Raw genomic sequence first — 27,200 nt, 5'->3', positions numbered from 1 at the left:
CGTCAATGACCCTCATGCAGCTTTTCTTCTACCACTTTGCTTTTGTTAGGTGTCAGTCTTCACTGTAGCTCTGGGATTATCTTCATGAACCAGGACGATCATACTATTCGTTGATGCAGTCAATGGGGCCTCCTGGAATAGAGATTTATTATTCGGCTCCATCCTGTAGTTTTGATCTGCTGCTTCCCAAACTTCAGGGGCAAAAAAATACGGGATTTCGTTGAGGAATTTCATTTATTAAACAGATATAAATACAGTAAATACATCGCATCATTGTACCCAAAAATAAAAATAGACAGAATTCACAGAAATACCCACGGGCAGTTACATTGGTGTTTAATAAGCCTCCTGCTGACAATCTGAGAATTATACCACGTGTTATACTCCAGTCACCCCCAGAGCTGCATTCTGCCGGCTGCTACATGAGTGTATAATGTCTAGTCGTGTGACCTCACAGCTCAGCTCGGACTGTGTAACTGTCATTTGAGTCCCACAATGCACCTCTAAAAGGAAACAAGAACATTTTTGAATGCTGCTCTGGAGGTGTGTGGAGTATAGAACATTAAGATCAGTGTAGTTATTTATTCACACAGTGTATATATTTATAATACACTCGTGTTCTGCGCCATTGACTCCACATAAAAAGGGTTTCTCAGTGTTGATGACCGTCATCTCAGCGCTTATGACGTGATGGAAAATAAAGAACATCTTTAGGTCCAAACTAAACCCTGCCGGACAATCAGAGGGAAGAGGTAACGTCCTGACATAATGAAGAGGAGCGGGATTATCTGTGGATGGAGCCCACATTACTGGTAAGAGGGCAGAGAAATGGGTGGAGTTATCCCTGAAGGACCTGTATTATGTGCAGGGGCGGGGCTGTGACTACTTCATCCAGACTAAAATAAAAAGAACGTAATCATTGCATACAGAAAAGATCTGCAACTTTCTAATAAACTTTTATATACTGCTTGCTGTCAGTGAATGGGAACATTCCGGTTCACATATAGAGGCTGAAAACCCATCCTTGTGTAACATTTTTGACAGGTGAAGGGCTTGTTACAATGTATGAGTGCAGGTAAGAACTCGCTGTCTGGGAAGACATGTGCTGCTGCTGTGTTTATCCCCACACTGATACACTGTAACAAAGCAGTAACAATCAGCTGTGTGACCAGGACTAGGTCAGCCGCTGGATGTAAACAAGAATGGTCCTATTCACAGACCACAAGCAGTGATCTTTAAAATGGTGAGGACTGAAGCTGTGTGTGCCCTTGAAGGTGCAGGAACACTGCGCTGGGTGCAGTTTTCGCCTATAGACATTTGATATAAAGACCCCAGTATATTGGCTGTAACACGGCTGCAATGACTTCTGGATACTTTGTATCATTGCTGTTCTGATTCTTCACGCAGCCCCCTCCCCTCCCCACAGCTGCAGATAAAAGTATTTCCTCTAGGGCGGGACATTGAGAACGGACTTACAGCATTGGCTGCTCTAGGGAGTTCTTAAAGGAGCCAGCGCGCTTCTAACAATCATTATAAGCTGGCGGCTACATTATATCTCATGAAGACAACCCCGGTCCTCCTGCCCTATACACCTGTGTGAGCTCCTGTTCCGGCAGACCAGTCAATCATGTATCACGCGGATGGCCATTCACCTCAACTCACACTTTTGGCCTCCGTCAGGCTAATGGGACCCTATGGACACGATTAGCGCGTTATGTCCTGAGGTTTCCCGACGCGCACGCTAAAGAGCATAAACGTAATGTGAACGAGTCCTTACATTGCTCTGTACTCGGATGCAGAATTTTGCTGTATTATGGGCACATGTGAAAGGCTCAAGCGAACGGACCCCTGAATGTTCAAAGCCTGAAGTATCGGGCATGGTTCATGGTAAAGACCAGAAGCGACGCACAGAAAACGGTCGTCCAGTTTAGAAAACGGATTTCCATACCCCCTCTTAGTGAATTCTGATATAATAGAGGGGGGTCCTCTGTTTCCTCATCTCCTGGTCAGAGTGGAGAGCGGTCACATAGAGCGTCTCCCTCTGGAGGACCTGTCCCGTATTACACAGACAACACATTGATATGAATGGACACTGTGTAATACTTCATTTCCCCTGTGGTGGCGCTGCAGGGAAATCTATCACTTACTGCCAGGTTCACCACAGATCACAGCCGATCACTGAGGGTCTTAGCAGGGGGAGACTTTGTGATAATTTTATTGTCAAGAGACCCCGATAACAAGTAGAGATTGTCCAGAGCAGAGACCCCCTTTAGGAGATGGAGAAGTGATCTATAGAAATGGCACTTATAGTGTGGGGTGGGAAAAACATGAAAGGGAGAGTCCACCTTGTATAACCCCTTAATAATTATTAAACACTGCGATAGAGGTGACTACTAGATGCCATCACAACCGTTACCACCAGGGGGAGCCAATTGGCAGCTGCACAACACCCTTTAAGGGCTGCCGGGGAGCTGCGTCACTTCTCTAATCCTCCTGCCCTACTCTGCAGAGCGATGACAATCCCTACCGGTCACTGATCAGTATGACAGGAGGACCCTGGGAATGAAGAAGAGCGCAACATTTGTACAGGGTGCGAGGCGCGGATATGCCGGGGGGTTGATGCATCGTGCGCTCGGCTCAGTAAGAATGACAGGAGGACTCTGGGAATGAAGAAAAGCTGTAAGTAAAACTGGAAAGTTACACGAGACAGAGCGACCGCCAGAAACCGGACAACGAGCAGAATCGCAGCAATGTCACATCAGAGCTGAATAATATGAAGAAAAGCTCATCATAAAGATCCAGACAACCCCCCGTAATATGAGGTAATGGAGGAGACCCCCGCAGGGGATGGGTGATGAGCCACAGCAGAGGAAGCATCGAGTTCCCTTTGAATAAACATAGCGGGACCGTCCCCATAAAGAGGAGGAATCATCCAACCCAAAAAAGTAAAACGCCGGCAATGTTCACCAATTTTATTGTATAGTAACGTATTGAAAATGACAAGTATAATACATACAGGATGTGTCTCATCTATGACAGCGCCATCTAACGCCTGCTTCACCTAGGACAGCGCCATCTAGAGCCTGCCTCATCTAGATCCTGCCTCATCTACGACGGCGCCATCTAGAGCCTGCCTCATCTAGGACGGCACCATCTAGATCCTGCTTCACCTAGGACGGCGCCATCTAGAGCCTGCTTCACCTAGGACGGCGCCATCTAGAGCCTGCTTCACCTAGGACGGCGCCATCTAGAGCCTGCTTCACATAGGACGGCGCCATCTAGAGCCTGCCTCACCTAGGACGGCGTCATCTAGACCCTGCCACATCTAGGACGGCGCCATCTAGACCCTGCCACATCTAGGACGGCGCCATCTAGAGCCTGCCACACCTAGGACGGCGCCATCTAGAGCCTGCCACACCTAGGACGGCGCCATCTAGAGCATGCCTCACCTAGGACGGCGCCATCTAGACCCTGCCTCACCTAGGACGGCGCCATCTAGAGCCTTCTTCATCTAGGACGGCGCCATCTAGAGCCTGCCTCATTTAGGACGGCGCCATCTAGAGCCTGCCTCATTTAGGACGGCGCCATCTAGAGCCTGCCTCATCTACGACAGCGCCATCTAGAGCCTGCCTCATCTACGACAGCGCCATCTAGAGCCTGCCTCATCTAGGACAGCGCCATCTAGAGCCTGCCTCATCTAGGACAGCGCCATCTAGATCGAGCCACATGAACACCTCTAAGAACTAATCTGCGCGGGACCCGTTTTCACGGATCCCTCATAGACTTTAGTCTATTGAGGGATCCGTGAAAACGGACTAAAATAGGACATGTCCTATTGTTTCATGAGCCCTTGACACGGTCCATTAAAACAATGAACGTGTGAACAACCCCATTGAATTGCATGGGTCCAAGTGCTGTCCGTTTTTTTTAAAAGGACAGCACACGGACGGATAATATGCTTCTCTGAACAAGCCCTAAGGAATGGGAGCCCTTCACAAAAAACAGTCCACAGATAAACACTGGTACAGGTGGGGGAGGGGGATCACCAATCTAATCCTATCTAAATACTCAGAGATGCCCCCATCATGTGGGGGCATCTACAAAACATCCATAAAGGGTTAACCTAGCAGGTGCCAAGAGTGCCCTCCGCAATGGTCATTAAACAAAACAGACCGGGCCTTTCATTGCTGCGTGACGGCAGAGGCAGCATACGGCCCCTCTAATGCCAGAGAAGGGGTGCACAGAACATCCCCCAGGTTAACCCTTCATGGGTATCTTACAGCTGTCCCAGACTGATGCCCTTCCACATGCAGAGAACTGCATATCCAGATCTGTTTATGTACATCGCCCCCTGGAGTTTGAATTAAGAAGAAATCCAGATATTTCCTGCAGAAAAATGTGCTGCTTCAGTTGTTTCCAGAGTATTTATTGCAGTTTCTTGGAGTAAAGTGCAAGTAAGACTCCCATCATTGCACCGTCTCCGTATAAAAGCCCGTGACAAACACAACCGACAACATTGTAAGATATACATTGTCTGCATGAGTCTGGGGGCTGGAGCTCTACAGTACCGTGCTCCTCTCATCAGCATTTTACAGGTTAAACCAGCATGATGCCGGCTTCCTGTTAAAGGGACACGATCATAAGCTGTTTGTGGTTAATCTAATAGTAAACCTGATATAAAACAGCTTTGTCATTGACTTACTGTTAAAATGTAGTGGTTTTATCCATGCAAATTCTGTGTAAAGTTACTGCCACTAGGTGTCTCCCTTCCTGTAATCTGCTGCCCACCCCCTGTTGTCAAGCATAGTCCGTCCCTCGTTACAGATGGACTGCAGAAAGTGGGTGTGTGACTCTTCATTGCCTGCCATACAAGTCTACGGAGAGGGAAGGGGGAACAGGAGTAGGGAGCAGTGAAAGAGACAGACATGCTACCTATAAAAGACTATGGGGAGGAGAGGGGGCAGGAGGAGGGAGAAGGGAAACAGAGACACACAGACACGCTTCCCATAGAAGTCTATGGGGAGGAGAGGGGGCAGGAGGAGGAAGCAAAGAGAGAGAGAGACACACAGACATGCTGCCAACAGAAGTCTATGGAGAGGGGAGGCAGAAGCAGATAGACGTGCTGCAGCGTCTTGTAGGTGTTTTATCTCATTGTTGGGCTGGATTCACACCTACCCTTCAGTAGTTTTTCACTGAATAAATCCCCATGGGTATGATGCTCTGAAACCTACTCAAGATAAAAACAAAGTGTTTTTTAGAAAAAGTTTCTTAAAAACTGTAACATGATTTTCAGAAGAGTCTAAAAAGGTTTCATCTCCGATGCGTCGGTAGCGTCTCTGCTATTCCATCTCTATAGACAGGTAGTGTTCTGTAGACACCTGGAGTATAAAGCTCTGGCATTATATAAAGCTTCTGTATCGTCACTTAGTCCCCCCCTCAACCCGATACAGAACTTATTACAGTCCAGCCAGATTTACAGAGACCGTATCATTCCCCTCTGCAAGGTAAACCGCACCTAACACCCGCCACTACTGATCCACAAGCAAGATGGCGGCAGGTAAGAGGTACACTAAATCAACGGTAGGCGAGGAGGAATGTAAACCAGCGCAGATAAAGGGGTTTCCTTGGTCATTACACGTAACTCTATGGCACTAGATTTATCACAATAATCGGTAAACCCGAAGGTAGAAGAGAATCAAGAAAAAGTGACTTTACTTCATTGCAAGCTCCCGGACGGCCGGACTACAGCGCGCAGCGTGGTGCACGACACACGGATCACTTTGGTGCAGAAGCTATAATCAACATGTTCACACATCTTTATAAAATCCAACAATTGTAAATTTGGGTCTGTGGTTGACCCCATGGCGGTGCCTCTTGTGGCCGAGATTAGTCAATACATACATTCTGTATATGTAGACAACACAAGCATATATCACACTGGAGGAGACACGAGCACCAGGGGACCTCATACCTCAAGGCCCATACGTTCACATTAATAAAAACAGACATTCAGCCCGTTTCCCATAGAGAGGAATATGTTCAAACTGCTATATGGTCATAAGCGGTATACAGCCCACTCCCACACCCCCTTCATGACAAACCATGGGGGCCATAAACGTCCAGCGGTTTGTCTCGGGGTCATACATTTCTACAGAGTTCAAGTTAGACTGGCCGTCGTAGCCACCCACCGCATACAGGCGGCCGCAGTTGGCCACTAGAGAGACGCGACTGCGCCGAGTGTTCATGGGAGTGATGAGGTACCATTGGTCCGCCATGGAGTTGTAAACCTCTGCCACGCTCAAGAAGGCGGAACCGTCGTATCCGCCACCGATGAACATCTTGCTGCCCAGTGAAGCGGCTCCGTGACGACAGCGTTTGTTCAACATACTTGCGACAGGGTGCCACGTAGCCGTGTGGGGATTGTAATATTCCATCTGTGGAAGGTAACAGGACAGGCGTTATAAGCTGCTGTGAGGTCTATAGCCAGGACTGACCCAAAGTCATGCGGGGAACTGCCCCGTTAATGCGAACCCTTATAGTCTCACATCCGAGGGCACATGTTTTACATAAAACTATATATCCCCAGGCTCAGCCCCTCCCCCTCGGAGATCACACGGGTCATACAGTAATAGCAGTATATTGTCAGGACTGGACTCTGGGTCCTATAAAGTCCTGAACTGACAGGTGACATTTAGGATTGACATACAGTGTTGAAGATCTGTAGCCCGTCGTGTCCTCCCGACACATAAATCCGGCCTTCAAATACAGTCACTCCAGCCGCACTGCGATTGGAACTCATGGGGGTCACCACGGTCCACCTAAAAATAAAACAAACCTGCATGTAGTGACCTCTACGCTCCCAAAAAATAGGAAAGGGTTTTTTTTTTTTTAATAATTTAAAAAATATATATTTTTACACATTTTATTAAAAATGTTTGACTTTCTTTGTACTTCCCGTAGGAGACTTTACCCTGCGATCGTTACGTAATGCCTTTATCTGTGCTCGGCTATTAAGGCTTAATAGTAGGGCACTGATGGCAAAGCTGGAGTGGCCCTCAATGCAACCAATCCGCACCCTGGGATTTTGGCTATTGACCGCGGCATCAGAGGGGTTAAATGGCCGGCTGTTGAAGGTCAGCGGTTGGGATAATGTGCACACCCAATGTAAGTCTACACCGGACGTCGCTAAGGGGTTAATAAATGGGGTTTGGTTTTTTCCGTTGTATTCAGTCTAGACGATCCTCTGTGAGATAATCACATCTGCAGCACAAATATCTCTCCTGTCCTGATGGTTTGTTACCATGTGTTAGTGCAGGTAAAATAGTCAACATCTAATGCCCGGGATTGTCTAGACTGGATATAATGGTCACAAACCCTCATCTGCGAGGAGTGTTAGGCCAGGACGGGTTTTTATCCTCTGGATGTGAACAAGAATGTTCTTATTCACTGAAAGCAAGCAGAAGTCTTGAAAAGGGTGGGAAACTGTGCATCAGAGAGCTCATATCCTCTCTCCTTGGTAATTGGGGTGATAACGTTTTTTCATTTCCCCGGGGGTCTCTGGAGGCAGCACAGGAGGGGGGTAACACTGACAGGCTGGGATTGTTCTTCCTGCTCTCACCTGCAGCTCCTCCTCCCTCCTCCCCTGCACAGACACAGCACCAGGTAGAAAAACTTTTCCTCCCGCTCCCCGGCTTTAAACAAGCGCTGCGCCCCAAATATTGCACCTAGAGCTTTGTCTGGTGTCATCGATTACAGATAAGATTCGGGGCTTTAATACGATCCCAAGACGTAAGATCCACTCCTTATATTCTAGTCTCAGCGAGCGTTTAAGGTCACGAGGTGTTACATATGTCTTGGCAGTGGAAGGGTTAAGAACACCATTATTTTGGGGGGCGATTATGTTTTTTTTTTCCAGATGGTTCAAGTCCCAGAAGACCCCTTTAAATTTATGGCTACCGTATCGCGCTTCTCTGTCCGTACGATAATCGGAAGCTGCTGGAGTAAAGGGGTTAAACATTACATATGAGACCCCCCCCCCCCCCCGGACTCTTCAGAGGACGCATTAACCCTCCGCCTCCCGGCTTACTTGTCGCTTTCCGGTGAATACGTCTCCACAGAGTTCAGCGAGCAGTTGCCGTCGTATCCCCCGCAGACGTAGATCTGTCCGTCCAGCACCACGGTCCCCATCGCACTGTGACCAGAAGAAACGGAAATCTGAGCAATCACCGGGGAGAACGGCGACTTACGAAAACTGTACACAGGACCTCATGAAAACGCAGACCTGGGCCAGTGTTACCCCTGGGAGCAGTCACATAACATGGTACGATCTCTATCTACTCCTTCTATAGAGCTGGAGGGAACCCTGAACATAAGCCGTCAATGTTTAAGGGGGAACTCCAGACAGAAACATTTATCCCCCATCTACTGGAGAGGTAATAAATACTAGATCAGTGGGGGTCCAATCGATTGGTCGGACCCCGATCTAGCATTTATCCCCAATCCAGTGGATAGGTGATAAATATTTCTGGCTGGAGTTCCCCTTTAAAACAATGATATAACAAGGCACCGCGATCCCGCATGGCTGCGGCCAGGAGTATGACTGGAGGTCGAGCACGTGTTCTGCCGCTCCATGGGTCAATTCAATCTCTTAGCTGTGGTCATGTGGCTGGGGGGAGCGGGGTCACCGTTCTAGCAATCAGTTGGGGACCCCAGATTTTGGACCCCCCTGCTGATCTTTCATCACCGATCCACTGTATAGGTGATCGTTGCTTCTGGTAGGAATGTCCCTTTGTATCCTATTAAGTCCTTATAGGGTTATTCCCACCTCTTAAAGTGGTAGTACACTGCTTGGATAGGCCATCACTTTCTGATCGGTGGGGTCTGATCTCTGGGATCCCCGCTGATCCTGAAAACTAAGGCGTCGGTTCAGGATCAGCAGGGTTCAGAGCCAGCAGACCCGCACCAATCAGAAAGTGACGGACTATCCTCGCAATACGCCATTACTTCAATGGAAATAACCCTTTACATTCTGACAATCCAACACAAGAAAAAAAACAAAAAAACGTTCCCATGCCGGATTGACGGGAATCTACTCATAAGTCTGGCACTTCGGCGGCTCCTGAAGACTATGGTGAAGTCCAGGCGTGGCGTATACGTGCCAAGAGAGGAGAGAACACCAACGAGGGACTTCACCATCATCTTCCGGAACCAACTGATGCGCCGCTGGAAGGTAAATATATTTAAAAGGGGTTGTACAGAATTAAGAAAACATGGCTTTCTTCAAGAAACAGCGCCACCGCTGTCCACTGGTTGTGTGTGGTATAACAGCTCACTCCCATTTACTTCAATGGAGCGGAGGTGCAATACCAGACACAACCAGAGAACAGGGGTGGTGCTGTTTCTTGAAGAAAGTGCCCATGTTTTTCTTATCCTGTACACCCCTTATAGGGTGTATATATATATATATCTGTCTGCCGGTCCAGCACATCAATAATCCGCACCTCAGACCCCAATACATAAAACGCTGGATTATCCCCGGCAGGCAGTGATTGGTCGGTGGTCTCACCTTCTCTTGCTTTTCATACTTCCTACTTTGGTCCATGAATCCGTCTCGGGGTTGTAGACTTCCACAGTGCTAAGCCGTGATTGGCCGTCATAGCCACCGATAGCATACAGGAGACCGTTAACGACAGCGACGCCAACCCTGCTGCGAGCCGTCGTCATAGGCTGGCACTTCTCCCAACGGTTAGCGATGGGGTCAAAGACTTCCACCACATTCAGAGAGTCACCTGCGTAGAAATGCGCTGCTCGTCTTAAACATTGAACAGTGACGTACATTACGGATTACATTATATGTGGTGTTACATGGGACTGCAGGTTACATCTACTACATTATCTGTAATCAGAGAGTTATCACTGTGTTATCTGTGTGTTACATGGGACTGCAGGTTACATCTACTACATTATCTGTAATCAGAGAGTTCTCACTGTGTTATCTGTGGTGTTACATAGGACTGCAGGTAACACTACTACATTATCTGTACTCAGAGAGTTCTCACTGTGTTATCTGTGGTGTTACATAGGACTGCAGGTAACATCTACTACATTATCTGTACTCAGAGAGTTATCACTGTGTTATCTGTGGTGTTACATAGGACTGCAGGTTACATCTACTACATTATCTGTACTCAGGGAGTTATCACTGTGTTATATGTGGTGTTACATAGGACTGCAGGTAACATCTACTACATTATCTGTAATCAGAGAGTTATCACTGTGTTATCTGTGGTGTTACATAGGACTGCAGGTAACACTACTACATTATCTGTACTCAGAGAGTTATCACTGTGTGTTATCTGTGGTGTTACATAGGACTGCAGGTAACATCCACTACATTATCTGTAATCAGAGAGTTATCACTGTGTTATCTGTGGTGTTACATAGGACTGCAGGTAACACTACTACATTATCTGTACTCAGAGAGTTATCACTGTGTGTTATCTGTGGTGTTACATAGGACTGCAGGTAACATCCACTACATTATCTGTAATCAGAGAGTTATCACTGTGTTATCTGTGGTGTTACATAGGACTGCAGGTAACATTACTACATTATCTGTAATCAGAGAGTTATCACTGTGTTATCTGTGGTGTTACATAGGACTGCAGGTAACACTACTACATTATCTGTACTCAGAGAGTTATCACTGTGTTACCTGTGGTGTTACATAGGACTGCAGGTAACATCTACTACATTATCTGTACTCGGAGAGTTATCACTGTGTTATCTGTGGTGTTACATAGGACTGCAGGTAACACTACTACATTATCTGTAATCAGAGAGTTATCACTGTGTTATCTGTGGTGTTACATAGGACTGCAGGTAACACTACTACATTATCTGTACTCAGAGAGTTATCACTGTGTTATCTGTGTGTTACATAGGACTGCAGGTAACATCTACTACCGTACATTATCTGTACTCAGAGAGTTATCACTGTGTTATCTGTGGTGTTACATAGGACTGCAGGTAGCATCTACTACATTATCTGTACTCAGAGAGTTATCACTGTGTTACCTGTGGTGTTACATAGGACTGCAGGTAACATCTACTACATTATCTGTACTCGGAGAGTTATCACTGTGTTATCTGTGGTGTTACATAGGACTGCAGGTAACATCTACTACATTATCTGTACTCCGGGGGTACGGGTCCTCTTACACGGCCTGATGTGGGCGGTGTAAACGAGCGCCGTTCAATGAGACAGCTTGTTGATTGGCGCTCGTTTGCAGTATTATCAGCGCACTCAGGATCGGAGGGCACAAAAAAAAAACATCACAAACTGCGGGGCGGAGGAGTGGAATTTGCTGCCCTCCCCCCACTCATTTATAATCCAGACCAGACTAATCACTGGCAGAGTGTAACCCCTTCCCTGCCGGCACATTACAGGATCAGATCACGGACGTCTTATAATAATCCCCGGATAATTAGGATTGCAAGGTACCTGCAGAGTTCAGTCCGCCCACAGCGTAGATGAGGCCGGCTATAGACGTGCAGCATCTGGGGCGTGTCTTGAATGCGAGGAGGTGTGGCCTACGCTCCGGCATCAGGTGGTAATCCTTTGCTTCGTCTACAAGGTCCCTGAAACACAGAAACGTGACTTCTACACTGAACGCGAGAAGACCCCGAATAATATAACGGACGGCCGCAATGAGCGCTCACCGGCATTTATGACAGCAGCGCACCAGGTCGTCTTGCTGCACGCGGTCCGTGAGAAACTGCGGGCGGCACAGCGGCAACCGGATCTTGGTGAGGAGCTCAGGGAGGAAGATCTCTCGCTGGTCCCGGTCATAGCGCACCCAGGCCAGAGCAGCTTCAAACACCTGCAACATCTCGGACTGTCACACGGTGGAGGGAACCGGCTCTCCAGCAGCACAGAGCATTTCAGTGTGAGGGGGTGAGCAAATGGAGACATGTGGCGGGAGGGAGGACCAGACAGAATATCGGGGGTCCCCGCTCTTACCTGTTCCTCCGCCTTCACGTTCAGCTCGTCTCTTGACACCAGCTCCAGGACCTCGTCGAACGTCAGGGTCAGGAACTCCTCCGACATGGAAACCTCCACAAAATGTTCGTGGATGAAGCGATTGGCGGCATCGTACAGCACGGCGCACATCATCGTCTCCGCAAACTGCCGCACGCCCAGGCAATTCTTGGGGTGTAACCTTAGAGAAGAGAGACGTCATGTGATAGAAGGCGATCCAGTAAGAACTTATTACCGCAGCCGTCCACTAGGGGGAGCCCCTCATTCTACTGTCACGTCGGACCCCACCAATCTAACAATCGTTACCGATCCTGTAGAGGAGTCCAGTGCACCAGTCACCTACAGAGCTGTACAGGAGATCACAGAAGAGAAGAACACGGGGTGGGGGAGGGGTTGGGCATCTGTACACCGGGATGTGTGAGGCATGCTGGGAGATTGTGATGTAGGAGACTGGCACACTGACACGCATCACTGCTCATATATGAATGTCTGATCAGAGGGACTCCTGCCAATGCCTCCTCCTTCAGTCCACGCGGCTGAACTGCGGCTCCATTATGGCAAACTGTCATTTTTTGCTCCCGGCGATCACACGGCCACTGATCAGACGATCACGGCACATCCCGTCCACGCATCATAAGATCTATAGCGGCAAAACCATGAGCTGCCCGCTCAGGACTAGTGCCCTATTGGAGACACCTGGATATCATGGTGGGGGGCACTCGTAGGTGTAAATTGTTGTGGGTCTCCGCATAGAAGGTGCAGATCACAATCCCGCCACACGAGGCAGATAATCCTTGCGTAATGGGCGGAGTTATGTAAATGATCCCTTATGTAGGACCGCGCCGTCTATAGTGAATATTCTGGAGAATAAGACATGACAAGAGAAGGACGTCTCCCACCCGGACATAAAGGAAGCCCCCGCGGCCGGCGCTCCACCGCGCTCACACCTCCACCTACCGTTCCTTCAGGAAGGAGCAGCACGCGTCCTTGATGTTCTGCAGCTGCAGGAAGCTGGCGCCCATCAGGAGGGACTGCACGTTCTGCTGATCAATGGCCAAGTGCCCGTTATAGGCGAAGTTAATCAAAGACTCCAGCGCGCTGAGGAAGGAACAGAGAGAGGGGCAATTACTTATGTGCAGGGGGTAAAAAAGCATCTACAGATTTAAAGGAGCCATCGCATAATAATATAGAACTTCTAGGCGGAGATCTGATCACTAGGCCTGAAGCCTGTCATAAATGTCAGATAGATGCGGGTCCCTCCCGCACCTATCTGTAGAACGGGGCCCCTAAACCCTGTTCTACCTCTTTGTGTGTCGGCTGATTTCCGACCATGAAGGTGTAAACAGCACAGCTCGCCGAACTACGCCGTTTCCGCAACTCCCGACCATAGAGTGAGGAAGTGGCCGGGAGTCGGTGATAGCAGACAACGCTAGAACGGGGATTAGGGGGCCCCGTTCTAGGGATAGGTGCGGGTCCTAGAGGTGGGACCCGCATCTATCCGACATTTATGACCTATCCTGTGTCATAAACATCCCTCGTGGGAAGACCCCTTTAAAGGTGATCTCCAGAACCGCATTTCTTTATTGTCCCAATGTATCTGAAATGAAAGGTGAAGCAACTTTGTAAATAGTCTTAATTATAACATGTCTTATCTTTTTGGCCTCTACAACTAAAAGCTGTGTCTCCATGGTAACAGACAACAAACAAACCCAGCGTAGTCTGATCCTGTCGTCATACTCTCTCTTCTGTCTCCGACCTCCTACTCACATTCTAAATCTAAAATAACACAAAGTTAGGGACAGATGGAGGGGAGTGGGACTGCAGATCAGACTACACAGTTTGTTTGTGGTCTGTTACCATGGAGATGCATAGGAGCTGTAGATACAAATCAATAGGACATTTTTAACCAAGACTATTTCAAAAGTTGCTTGATGTTTCTTTTTAGATGCCTGGAGACAATAAAAAAAATTGATGGTGGAGTTACCCTTTAAGTGAGTGTTTATGTAGGAACATTGATGGAGATGGTGATTTAAAGGTCTCGATGACAACACTGCATTGGTGGAGACAGCCTGCTGACTATTCAGGACAGGTGATCTTCAACCTGTGGCTCTTCAGATGTTGCAAAACTACAACTCCCAACATGTTTCACAACAAACTTCAAGTGATTAGATCTCAGCTAAATCGTCAGATTAAAATCGTATAAAATTCTCTTCTGGTCTTCGTCCTGTCTTATAAAGTATTAACCATTGGATCACGAGAACTTCTGCAACTTCCTAACAGACTTTATTCCCATTCACTGACAGCAAGCAGATTTGGTAAATGGTGAGGATTTGAAAATTCTCATTCAGAGTCAGAAACTTCTTACAGCTGAGGGATTGTTACAATGCATCCAGTCTAGACAATGCCCTGTGACCGCTCCCTGCACATTACCCGGGGTCCATTCCCTGCATGACGATCTCGTCCTGTTTACACTCCATCATGTCGTTGGTGAACATGGCGTGGAAGTACGGGATGGAGGCCGCCAGCACGATGCGGTGGGCGCTGAATTTATGTTCCCCGACCTGAGAGAAAAGGAGAAATAGAATCCATTACATATCTACATACATCAAGTTGTCTACTCCAATCACTGCCAGAGCTGCAAGCACAGTGCTTCAGGATTGCGGCATGACCTCTGTCCCTTGCTGGTTCAGGGTCTGTACACTGCATTATCTGGTACTTTGTGTTATGGAGGGTGTAGTGTCTGCCCCTAGCTCAGCTGAGCTCCACGTATAGGGCTGGAGAAATCCGGGCAGAATCCGGCAGAAAGCACCAGCTCCATTTTTGCACATCACAATCTGCCGGTCCAGTCCGCACAAGAATTTACTTTGTTTAAAAATGCATAAATATATTTTTACATATTACATGCTTTAACTCCAGTCACATCCAAAGCTGCATTCACATAGTTGCCACATGAAAACCATAAGCAGCGTGCAGACAAACACAGACCTCGCTGCTTAGCTGAGATCCTCCGCTGTACGGTGTTCTGGGAGAGAATGCTTTTTGCTGCTTGAACACTACATCTCCCACAATGCAACACTGCAGAGCAGATCAGTAAACATTATATCTGTACAGACTTTATTTGTAACTTTTTTTTTTTTTAAATAGAAAATAAAGTCTACAAGTGAATCTGCAAATATGTGGCTTAACAGTTTCGGTCATGTTTTCTTCTCTATTCACATCCAGTGCAGCTTTCAAAATTCAGACAGCAGTTTTACCCCAGTCATGTGACGTCACCCTTGAGTTCTGTGTAAAAGTCGCCTGAACTCACACAATGCACGGCTGTCTGGTGATAGGAAACAAGCAGAATTATGATTGCAGCTTTAGATGTGACTGGAGGAAAAGCAAAACCAAGGATTTACAAAGTTAGGCCTCATGCACACGACCGTAGCCATGTGCACGGCCGTGATTTTGCGGCCGCAATTCTCCCGAAAATCCACGGGAGAATTGCGGCCCCATTCTTTTCTATGGGCCATGCACACGACCGTAGTTTTTGCGGTCCGTGCACGGCCCGGGAGCCCGGACCGCAGAAAGAACGAGCATGTCTTACGGCCATGTTCTGCGGTCCGGGCTAATTGAAATCAATGGCGGCGGCCATGTGCATGTCCCGCGACCCGAAAATCACGGCCGTGCACACGGCTACGGTCGTGTGCATGAGGCCTTACTCAACTTTCCCTACAGAAATAAACATTTACCGCTGACAGGAGGCAGTCACTGAGATTGTACCGCTGACAGGAGGCAGTCACTGAGATTGTACCGCTGACAGGAGGCAGTCACTGAGATTGTACCGCTGACAGGAGGCAGTCACTGAGGTTGTACCGCTGACAGGAGGCAGTCACTGAGGTTGTACCGCTGACAGGAGGCAGTCACTGAGATTGTACCGCTGCCAGGAGGCAGTCACTGAGATTGTACCGCTGACAGGAGGCAGTCACTGAGATTGTACCGCTGACAGGAGGAAGTCACTGAAGGTCTCGTGTGAGCACTGACCCTCTTCATGTCTGTTCGGCTTTTTCTGGAAAGCCGATGTATCGGAGTACAGGCTCATAGACTTTCTATTGAGTCCGGTCACCGATACATTTATTTCCAGAAAAAGCCGAACAGACATGAAGAGGCTCAGTGCTCACACGATCAGCTGCTCCGTTCTAGCGGTTGGTGGGGGTTTCAGTGCTCGGACCCCCACCAATCCAAACGTCTGACATGTCTCCATGATAGGGTCTCCATGATAGGGCCTCTATGATAGGGCCTCTATGATAGGGCCTCTATGATATGTCAGAAGTTTGCCAACAGTTTAGCTAGACTAGTGCAGAGCAGGATGAAGGATTACACCAGCGCCGGTGCCCCCATCATGCCAGGGAGACATCAACCCCGCGCCAATAATCATGCAGAATTACCACTAAACTGCTCAGTGACGACCCCAGACAAGACTGCGGGGGAGGGGCACACACCGCTCCAACCCAGACAAGACTGCGGGGGAGGGGCACACACCGCTCCAACCCAGACAAGACTGCGGGGGAGGGGCACACACCACTCCAACCCAGACAAGACTGCGGGGGAGGGGCACACACCACTCCAACCCAGACAAGACTGCGGGGGAGGGGCACACACCGCTCCAACCCAGACAAGACTGCGGGGGAGGGGCACACACCGCTCCAACCCAGACAAGACTGCGGGGGAGGGGCACACACCGCTCCAACCCAGACAAGACTGCGGGGGAGGGGCACACACCGCTCCAACCCAGACAAGACTGCGGGGGAGGGGCACACACCGCTCCAACCCAGACAAGACTGCGGGGGAGGGGCACACACCGCTCCAACCCAGACAAGACTGCGGGGGAGGGGCACACACCGCTCCAACCCAGACAAGACTGCGGGGGAGGGGCACACACCGCTCCAACCCAGACAAGACTGCGGGGGAGGGGCACACACCGCTCCAACCCAGACAAGACTGCGGGGGAGGGGCACACACCGCTCCAACCCAGACAAGACTGCGGGGGAGGGGCACACACAGCTCCAACCCAGACAAGACTGCGGGGGAGGGGCAGACACCGCTCCAACCCAGACAAGACTGCGGGGGAGGGGCACACACCGCTCCAACCCAGACAAGACTGCGGGGGAGGGGCACACACCGCTCCAACCCAGACAAGACTGCAGGGGAGGGGCACACACCGCTCTGACCCAACATAAAAATTCCAACAATCCATCATACTGAATTATTGGAACTTCCAAACTACTGCGTTACAGACACAATGTCATCTAAATTAAAATTCTTTTAATCCAGAATCAATGAGACCTGATAAGTAGGTGCCGAATTACCGGACAGTCATCCAGAATATCACATTTTTTGGTAAAATCTGGTGAGATTATTCCGGATAAGTAGAATTTCTAGACCGCTGAGTATTTTGTGTCACCTGTAATCCGGCGCCGTGCAGTGTCCGTGTGCGGCCCCCCCGTGCAGTGTCCGTGTGCGGCCCCCCCCCCGTGCAGTGTCTGTGCGCGGCCCCCCCCCGTGCAGTGTCCGTGAGCGCCCCCCCCCGTGCAGTGTCCGTGAGCGCCCCCCCCCGTGCAGTGTCCGTGAGCGGCCCCCCCGTGCAGTGTCCGTGAGCGGCCCCCCCGTGCAGTGTCCGTGAGCGGCCCCCCCCGTGCAGTGTCCGTGTGCGCCCCCCCGTGCAGTGTCCGTGTGCGCCCCCCCCCGTGCAGTGTCCGTGTGCGGCCCCCCGCGCAGTGTCCGTGTGCGGCCCCCCGCGCAGTGTCCGTGTGCGGCCCCCCGCGCAGTGTCCGTGTGTGGCCCCCCGCGCAGTGTCCGTGTGCGGCCCCCCCCCCCGTGCAGTGTCCGTGTGCGGCCCCCCCCGTGCAGTGTCCGTGTGCGCCCCCCCCCCGTGCAGTGTCCGTGTGCGCCCCCCCCCCGTGCAGTGTCCGTGTGCGGCCCCCCGTGCAGCGGTCCTGGCTAGACGAGAGGACGGAGATGAAAACCTGCGGAATCTACAGATTGGGGTCAATAATACACAGCCGGGTGACTCCAGGACAGATGGGCATTATACAGGGCGGCACGGACGCAGGAGGAGGAGGATTTGTTGCTGATCTCCGGGTAAGAGGCTGAGATGAGAACATAAACCTCAAGCTCGTTTAATGAACACCGCGTTACGTCACCTCGCGCCATCCCTGGACACAGGAAGAAAAGCACAAGAACCTCAAATACAAGACACGCGGCGAGGAAAAAATACCCCAATATAAAACTATTGTACTGATGGTTATGGGAAACAGTCAACAAGCTGGTGACAGACACATCCAAGACAGAACAGCAGAGCTCCCCTAATGAAGGTGGTGGAGGGGATTTTCTTACATTAAACAACAGCACAGTGCCGGGTATATTAACACTTCCCAGAATGCAAATCACTAGAGCAAGCAGGAAATGATGGGAGATTTCAGCCCTGAAGCTTCAGAACAGAGACTGCAGCTCTGGAGTATAATACAGGATATAACTCAGGATCAGTACAGGATAAGTAATGTAATGTATGTACACAGTGACTCCACCAGCAGAATAGTGAGTGCAGCTCTGGAGTATAATACAGGATATAACTCAGGATCAGTACAGGATAAGTAATGTAATGTATGTACACAGTGACTCCACCAGCAGAATAGTGAGTGCAGCTCTGGAGTATAATACAGGATATAACTCAGGATCAGTACAGGATAAGTAATGTAATGTATGTACACAGTGACTCCACCAGCAGAATAGTGAGTGCAGCTCTGGAGTATAATACAGGATATAACTCAGGATCAGTACAGGATAAGTAATGTAATGTATGTACACAGTGACTCCACCATCAGAATAGTGAGTGCAGCTCTGGAGTATAATACAGGATATAACTCAGGATCAGTACAGGATAAGTAATGTAATGTATGTACACAGTGATTCCACCAGCAGAATAGTGAGTGCAGCTCTGGAGTATAATACAGGATATAACTCAGGATCAGTACAGGATAAGTAATGTAATGTATGTACACAGTGACTCCACCAGCAGAATAGTGAGTGCAGCTCTGGAGTATAATACAGGATATAACTCAGGATCAGTACAGGATAAGTAATGTAATGTATGTACACAGTGACTCCACCAGCAGAATAGTGAGTACAGCTCTGGAGTATAATACAGGATGTAACTCAGGATCAGTACAGGATAAGTAATGTAATGTATGTACACAGTGACTCCACCAGCAGAATAGTGAGTACAGCTCTGGAGTATAATACAGGATGTAACTCAGGATCAGTACAGGATAAGTAATGTAATGTATGTACACAGTGACTCCACCAGCAGAATAGTGAGTGCAGCTCTGGAGTATAATACAGGATATAACTCAGGATCAGTACAGGATAAGTAATGTAATGTATGTACACAGTGACTCCACCAGCAGAATAGTGAGTACAGCTCTGGAGTATAATACAGGATGTAACTCAGGATCAGTACAGGATAAGTAATGTAATGTATGTACACAGTGACGCCACCAGCAGAATAGTGAGTGCAGCTCTGGAGTATAATGCAGGCTATAACTCAGGATCAGTATAGGATAAGTAATGTAATGTATGTACACAGTGACTCCACCAGCAGAATAGTGAGTACAGCTCTGGAGTATAATACAGGATGTAACTCAGGATCAGTACAGGATAAGTAATGTAATGTATGTACACAGTGACTCCACCAGCAGAATAGTGAGTGCAGCTCTGGAGTATAATACAGGATATAACTCAGGATCAGTACAGGATAAGTAATGTAATGTATGTACACAGTGACTCCACCAGCAGAATAGTGAGTACAGCTCTGGAGTATAATACAGGATGTAACTCAGGATCAGTACAGGATAAGTAATGTAATGTATGTACACAGTGACTCCACCAGCAGAATAGTGAGTACAGCTCTGGAGTATAATACAGGATGTAACTCAGGATCAGTACAGGATAAGTAATGTAATGTATGTACACAGTGACTCCACCAGCAGAATAGTGAGTGTAGCTCTGGAGTGTAATACAGGATGTAACTCAGGATCAGTACAGGATAAGTAATGTAATGTATGTACACAGTGACTCCACCAGCAGAATAGTGAGTGCAGCTCTGGAGTATAATACAGGATATAACTCAGGATCAGTACAGGATAAGTAATGTAATGTATGTACACAGTGACTCCACCAGCAGAATAGTGACTGCAGCTCTGGAGTATAATACAGGATGTAACTCAGGATCAGTACAGGATAAGTAATGTAATATATGTACACAGTGACTCCACCAGCAGAATAGTGAGTGCAGCTCTGGAGTATAATACAGGATATAACTCAGGATCAGTACAGGATAAGTAATGTAATGTATGTACACAGTGACTCCACCAGCAGAATAGTGAGTGCAGCTCTGGAGTATAATACAGGATATAACTCAGGATCAGTACAGGATAAGTAATGTAATGTATGTACACAGTGACTCCACCAGCAGAATAGTGAGTGCAGCTCTGGAGTATAATACAGGATGTAACTCAGGATCAGTGCAGGATAAGTAATGTAATGTATGTACACAGTGACTCCACCAGCAGAATAGTGAGTGCAGCTCTGGAGTATAATACAGGATATAACTGAGGATCAGTACAGGATAAGTAATGTATGTACACAGTGACTCCACCAGCAGAATAGTGAGTGCAGCTCTGGAGTATAATACAGGATATAACTCAGGATAAGTGCAGGATAAGTAATGTAATGTATGTACACAGTGACTCCACCAGCAGAATAGTGAGTGCAGCTCTGGAGTATAATACAGGCTATAACTGAGGATCAGTACAGGATAAGTAATGTATGTACACAGTGACTCCACCAGCAGAATAGTGAGTGCGGCTCTGGAGTATAATACAGGATATAACTCAGGATAAGTAATGTATGTACACAGTGACTCCACCAGCAGAATAGTGAGTACAGCTCTGGAGTATAATACAGGATGTAACTCAGGATCAGTACAGGATAAGTAATGTAATGTATGTACACAGTGACTCCACCAGCAGAATAGTGAGTACAGCTCTGGAGTATAATACAGGATGTAACTCAGGATCAGTACAGGATAAGTAATGTAATGTATGTACACAGTGACTCCACCAGCAGAATAGTGAGTGTAGCTCTGGAGTGTAATACAGGATGTAACTCAGGATCAGTACAGGATAAGTAATGTAATGTATGTACACAGTGACTCCACCAGCAGAATAGTGAGTGCAGCTCTGGAGTATAATACAGGATATAACTCAGGATCAGTACAGGATAAGTAATGTAATGTATGTACACAGTGACTCCACCAGCAGAATAGTGAGTGCAGCTCTGGAGTATAATACAGGATGTAACTCAGGATCAGTACAGGATAAGTAATGTAATGTATGTACACAGTGACTCCACCAGCAGGATAGTGAGTGCAGCTCTGGAGTATAATACAGGATATAACTCAGGATCAGTACAGGATAAGTAATGTAATGTATGTACACAGTGACTCCACCAGCAGAATAGTGAGTACAGCTCTGGAGTATAATACAGGATGTAACTCAGGATCAGTACAGGATAAGTAATGTAATGTATGTACACAGTGACTCCACCAGCAGAATAGTGAGTACAGCTCTGGAGTATAATACAGGATGTAACTCAGGATCAGTACAGGATAAGTAATGTAATGTATGTACACAGTGACTCCACCAGCAGAATAGTGAGTGTAGCTCTGGAGTGTAATACAGGATGTAACTCAGGATCAGTACAGGATAAGTAATGTAATGTATGTACACAGTGACTCCACCAGCAGAATAGTGAGTGCAGCTCTGGAGTATAATACAGGATATAACTCAGGATCAGTACAGGATAAGGAATGTAATGTATGTACACAGTGACTCCACCAGCAGAATAGTGAGTGCAGCTCTGGAGTATAATACAGGATATAACTCAGGATCAGTGCAGGATAAGTAATGTAATGTATGTACACAGCGACTCCACCAGCAGAATACTGAGTGCAGCTCTGGAGTATAATACAGGATGTAACTCAGGATCAGTACAGGATAAGGAATGTAATGTATGTACACAGTGACTCCACCAGCAGAATAGTGAGTGCAGCTCTGGAGTATAATACAGGATATAACTCAGGATCAGTGCAGGATAAGTAATGTAATGTATGTACACAGCGACTCCACCAGCAGAATACTGAGTGCAGCTCTGGAGTATAATACAGGATGTAACTCAGGATCAGTACAGGATAAGTAATGTAATGTATGTACACAGTGACTCCTCCAGCAGAATAGTGAGTGCAGCTCTGGAGTATAATACAGGATATAACTCAGGATCAGTACAGGATAAGTAATGTAATGTATGTCCACAGTGACTCCACAAGCAGAATAGTGAGTGCAGCTCTGGAGTATAATACAGGATGTAACTCAGGATCAGTACAGGATAAGTAATGTAATGTATGTACACGGTCACTCCACCAGCAGAATAGTGAGTGCAGCTCTGGAGTATAATACAGGATGTAACTCAGGATCAGTACAGGAGAAGTAATGTAATGTATGTACACAGTGACTCCACCAGCAGAATAGTGAGTGCAGCTCTGGAGTATAATACAGGATGTAACTCAGGATCAGTACAGGATAAGTAATGTAATGTATGTACACAGTGACTCCACCAGCAGAATAGTGAGTGCAACTCTGGAGTATAATACAGGATGTAACTCAGGATCAGTACAGGATAAGTAATGTAATGTATGTACACAGTGACTCCACCAGCAGAATAGTAAGTGCAGCTCTGGAGTATAATACAGGATATAACTCAGGATCAGTACAGGATAAGTAATGTAATGTATGTCCACAGTGACTCCACCAGCAGAATAGTGAGTGCAGCTCTGGAGTATAATACAGGATGTAACTCAGGATCAGTACAGGATAAGTAATGTAATGTATGTACACAGTGACCCCACCAGCAGAATAGTGAGTGCAGCTCTTGAGTATAATACAGGATGTAACTCAGGATCAGTACAGGATAAGGAATGTAATGTATGTACACAGTGACTCCACCAGCAGGATAGTGAGTGCAGCTCTGGAGTATAATACAGGATGTAACTCAGGATCAGTACAGGATGTGTAATGTAATGTATGTACACAGTGACTCCACCAGCAGAATAGTGAGTGCAGCTCTGGAGTATAATACAGGATGTAACTCAGGATCAGTACAGGATAAGTAATGTAGTGTATGTGCACAGTGACTCCACCAGCAGAATAGTGAGTGCAGCTCTGGAGTATAATACAGGATATAACTCAGGATCAGTACAGGATAAGTGATGTAATGTATGTATACAGTGACTCCACCAGCAGAATAGTGAGTGCAGCTCTGGAGTATAATACAGGATGTAACTCAGGATCAGTACAGGATAAGTAATGTAATGTACACAGTGACTCCACCAGCAGAATAGTGAGTGCAGCTCTGGAGTATAATACAGGATGTAACTCAGGATCAGTACAGTATAAGTAATGTAATGTACACAGTGACTCCACCAGCAGAATAGTGAGTGCAGCTCTGGAGTATAATACAGGATATAACTCAGGATCAGTACAGGATAAGTAATGTAATGTATGTACACAGTGACTCCACCAGCAGAATAGTGAGTGCAGCTCTGGAGTATAATACAGGATAAGTCATGTATGCACACAGTGACTCCGCAGTTTATGTAGATTATTACTTATATAGCCTGTAATATGCTGATCAGAACGGATGACCTCCATATCCCCCACCCCCTCCATACACTGTGTCTTTGGGCTGGCATATTACTGAGCCTCACCCTGGTAACGAGGACGGGGTGACGTGAGGATACGAGTTATAACACGGGCGCTGTATATTCCATCCAGTCACGCCCTGAGAATCGCCTCCGGTCAGGATCCCGTGTTAGACTCTGCTACAGAGACGACACCTCACGCTGGGACAATACAGCCCGATCTACGGAGGACAATGCCGCCTCTGTGTGTAAAGAAGGGACTCCGCAGCGCGGCACCGTCACTGGTCAGGACTGCGAGGATCCCTCCGGGTCACATGACGTCAGGAGTGGGATATAATAACTGATAAATGTCTCGTGCAGTCCTATGTAAACGAAGCTCAACCCTTCTCAAAGGAACAATTCTACAACTTTCTCAAACGACCTATTTTCAGGCGTAATGGAGGCGTTTTACGCCTGAAAAGACGGCTCCAATACGTCGGCAAACATCTGCCCAATCATTTCAATGGGTCTTACGATGTTCTGTGCAGACGAGCTGTCATTTTACGCGTCGCTGTCAAAATACGGCGTGTAAAATGACGGCTCGTCAAAGAAGTGCATGTCACTTCTTGGGTCGTAATTGGAGCCGTTTTTGATTGACTTCAATGAAGAACAGCTCCAAATTACATCCGTAAAAGACGCCGCGAAAAACGCGAGTACGAGCAATTACGTCTGAAATTCCGGAGGTGTTTTCTCCTGAAAACAGCTCCGTAATTACAGACTTATTTGGCGCTGTCGTGTGCACATACCCTTATATTTGTGTCTCATTTTCTCTCCTTTTTAAATATCTCTGCTTGCAGACAGTGAATGGCAGCATTGTTTACATCCGGAGGCTGAAAACCAATTTGCACATAATAATTCTCACAGCTGAGGATTTGTTACAATTGTATCAATTTTAGACAATTCTCCGTGAGTTAAACATCCTGAACTCCAGACTGATACACTGTAACAAAGTACCAGGACAGGACAGAAGAGGGATCTGTGCCGCTGATGCGTTCAAGTATTTGTGGTCAAATAAAAGGAGGAAGACAGAGGTGGGGGAGGAGTCTTGTACAGAACGAGGGGGAGGAGTCTTGTACAGAACGAGGGGGAGGAGTCTTGTACAGAACGAGGGGGAGGAGTCTTGTACAGAACGAGGGGGAGGAGTCTTGTACAGAACGAGGGGGAGGAGTCTTGTACAGAACGAGGGGGAGGAGTCTTGTACAGAACGAGGGGGAGGAGTCTTGTACAGAACGAGGGGGAGGAGTCTTGTACAGAACGAGGGGGAGGAGTCTTGTACAGAACGAGGGGGAGGAGTCTTGTACAGAACGAGGGGGAGGAGCCTTGTACAGAACGAGGGGGAGGAGCCTTGTAAAGAACAAGGAGCCTTGTACAGGAGGAAGAGCCTTGTATGAGGGGTCAGGTACAGGAGGAGGGGTCTTGTATGAGGGGTCAGGTACAGGAGGAGGAGCCTTGTATGAGGGGTCAGGTACAGGAGGAGGGGTCTTGTATGAGGGGTCAGGTACAGGAGGAGGAGCCTTGTATGAGGGGTCAGGTACAGGAGGAGGGGTCTTGTATGAGGGGTCAGGTACAGGAGGAGGGGTCTTGTATGAGGGGTCAGGTACAGGAGGAGGAGCCTTGTATGAGGGGTCAGGTACAGGAGGAGGAGCCTTGTATGAGGGGTCAGGTACAGGAGAAGGAGCCTTGTATGAGGGGTCAGGTACAGGAGGAGGGGTCTTGTATGAGGGGTCAGGTACAGGAGGAGGAGCCTTGTATGAGGGGTCAGGTACAGGAGGAGGGGTCTTGTATGAGGGGTCAGGTACAGTTGGAGGGGTCTTGTATGAGGGGTCAGGTACAGGAGGAGGAGCCTTGTATGAGGGGTCAGGTACAGGAGGAGGGGTCTTGTATGAGGGGTCAGGTACAGGAGGAGGGGTCTTGTATGAGGGGTCAGGTACAGGAGGAGGAGCCTTGTATGAGGGGTCAGGTACAGGAGGAGGGGTCTTGTATGAGGGGTCAGGTACAGGAGGAGGGGTCTTGTATGAGGGGTCAGGTACAGGAGGGGTCTTGTATGAGGGGTCAGGTACAGGAGGGGTCTTGTATGAGGGGTCAGGTACAGGAGGGGTCTTGTATGAGGGGTCAGGTACAGGAGGAGGAGTCTTGTATGAGGGGTCGGGTACAGGAGGAGGGGTGAGGTACAGGGGGAGGGGTCAAGTACAGGGGGAGGGGAGAGGTACAGGAGGAGGGGACAGGAGGAGGGGTCATGTACAGGAGGGGGACAGGTACAGGGGGAGGGGACAGGTACAGGGGGAGGGGTCAGGTACAGGGGGACGGGACAGGGGGAGGGGTCAGGTACAGGAGGAGGGGTCAGGTACAGGAGGAGGGGTCAGGTACAGGGGGAGGGGTCAGGTACAGGGGGAGGGGACAGGTACAGGAGGAGGGGTCAGGTACAGGAGGAGGGGTCAGGTACAGGGGGAGGGGTCAGGTACAGGAGGAGGGGTCAGGTACAGGGGGAGGGGTCAGGTACAGTTGTAGGTGACAGGTACAGGGGGGGGGGTCAGGTACAGGGGGAGGGGTCTGGTACTTGAGGTTACCGGGAGTGTTTCTATTTAGGAGGGGGAGGAGTTCTACCTTCAGAGTGACGTCACACAGCTTCCCCTGCCGCCGGATCTCCTCCATGACCCCATAGCCCCGGTTCGGGAGGTCGCCCACCGTGACATGAACCAGGTCTTCCAGCTCCTCTAACTCGTCCACCATCTTGTGACCCGGCGGGAAGCGATCTGACACTGCTCACCCTGTGACCCGGTTTGGCTCCGCCTGACTGCTATGTCCCGCCCCTTAGGCTGAGCCAGTGACGTCACTTCCGCGGTTCGCTGGCATCCGTGATAATGTCCGGTACCGGCTATAATGGCGGATTATGTGGAGAGAATAAAGGGGGTGGAAGCGAAGACACGGAAGGACCGGAGCCCAACAACGCGGGGATCTGAAGAGCCCACAAGACGAGATGGTCACATGACCCGGGAGAGAGCGGAGCTCAGGCTCACTTCCGGTTCCCTGACTGTTACCATGGAGACCGAGAGTTTACACTGAGAGACGGAACAGAGACCGCGGAGCGGAGGTGAGAGCGGCGGCCGGTGTAATATATATAATGTATAACGTGTAGTGAGTGCAGCTCTGGAGTATAATACAGGATATAACTCAGGATCAGTACAGGATAAGTAATGTAATGTATGTACACAGTGACTCCACCAGCAGAATAGTGAGTGCAGCTCTGGAGTATAATACAGGATGTAACTCAGGATCAGTACAGGATAAGTAATGTAATGTATGTACACAGTGACTCCACCAGCAGAA

The 27,200-nt window shown here is 48.4% G+C and overlaps 2 protein-coding genes across 3 annotated transcripts in view; one reads left to right on the top strand and one right to left on the bottom strand.

Moving 5' to 3' along the window:
• Positions 1-215: 215 nt before the first annotated feature.
• Positions 216-26,899, bottom strand: KLHL18 (kelch like family member 18). Of its 2 annotated transcripts, none has more exons than XM_075827913.1 (10): positions 26,478-26,899; positions 14,471-14,601; positions 12,998-13,138; positions 12,023-12,221; positions 11,722-11,882; positions 11,504-11,640; positions 9,566-9,803; positions 8,087-8,191; positions 6,707-6,818; positions 216-6,434 (listed from the first exon to the last, which is right to left on the bottom strand). In XM_075827913.1, exons 1-10 carry the CDS (start codon positions 26,601-26,603, stop codon positions 6,048-6,050), a joined length of 1,737 nt encoding a protein of 578 aa, XP_075684028.1. In that variant the 5' UTR covers positions 26,604-26,899; the 3' UTR covers positions 216-6,047. The 2 variants fall into 2 exon arrangements, with proteins under 2 accessions (XP_075684028.1, XP_075684029.1); XM_075827914.1 differs by having other exon boundaries at positions 9,566-9,788.
• The window catches only part of KIF9 (kinesin family member 9), a 39,299-nt gene continuing 38,577 nt past the window's right edge, over positions 26,479-27,200 (top strand). The window contains exon 1 of the mRNA XM_075827912.1: positions 26,479-26,964. The gene's annotated coding sequence lies outside the window, so the exon portion shown is untranslated. The remainder of the gene's footprint in view (positions 26,965-27,200) is intronic.

The sequence above is a fragment of the Rhinoderma darwinii genome, chromosome 5 (genome assembly GCF_050947455.1).
Source record: "Rhinoderma darwinii isolate aRhiDar2 chromosome 5, aRhiDar2.hap1, whole genome shotgun sequence".
NCBI classification, from domain to species: domain Eukaryota; kingdom Metazoa; phylum Chordata; class Amphibia; order Anura; family Rhinodermatidae; genus Rhinoderma; species Rhinoderma darwinii.
Note: the sequence above shows the minus strand (reverse complement) of the source record. Positions and strands in the feature narration are given on the sequence as shown.

Excerpts from the sequence above, each read along its gene's own strand:
- KLHL18 (XM_075827913.1), bottom strand. The coding sequence starts at position 26,603 with ATGGTGGACGAGTTAGAGGAGCTGGAAGACCTGGTTCATGTCACGGTG. Across the intron at positions 14,602-26,477 it reads TGTGTGACGTCACTCTGAAG|GTCGGGGAACATAAATTCAG; the intron begins GTAGAACTCCTC and ends CTTTTCTCTCAG. Across the intron at positions 11,883-12,022 it reads ACGTGAAGGCGGAGGAACAG|GTGTTTGAAGCTGCTCTGGC; the intron begins GTAAGAGCGGGG and ends GAGATGTTGCAG.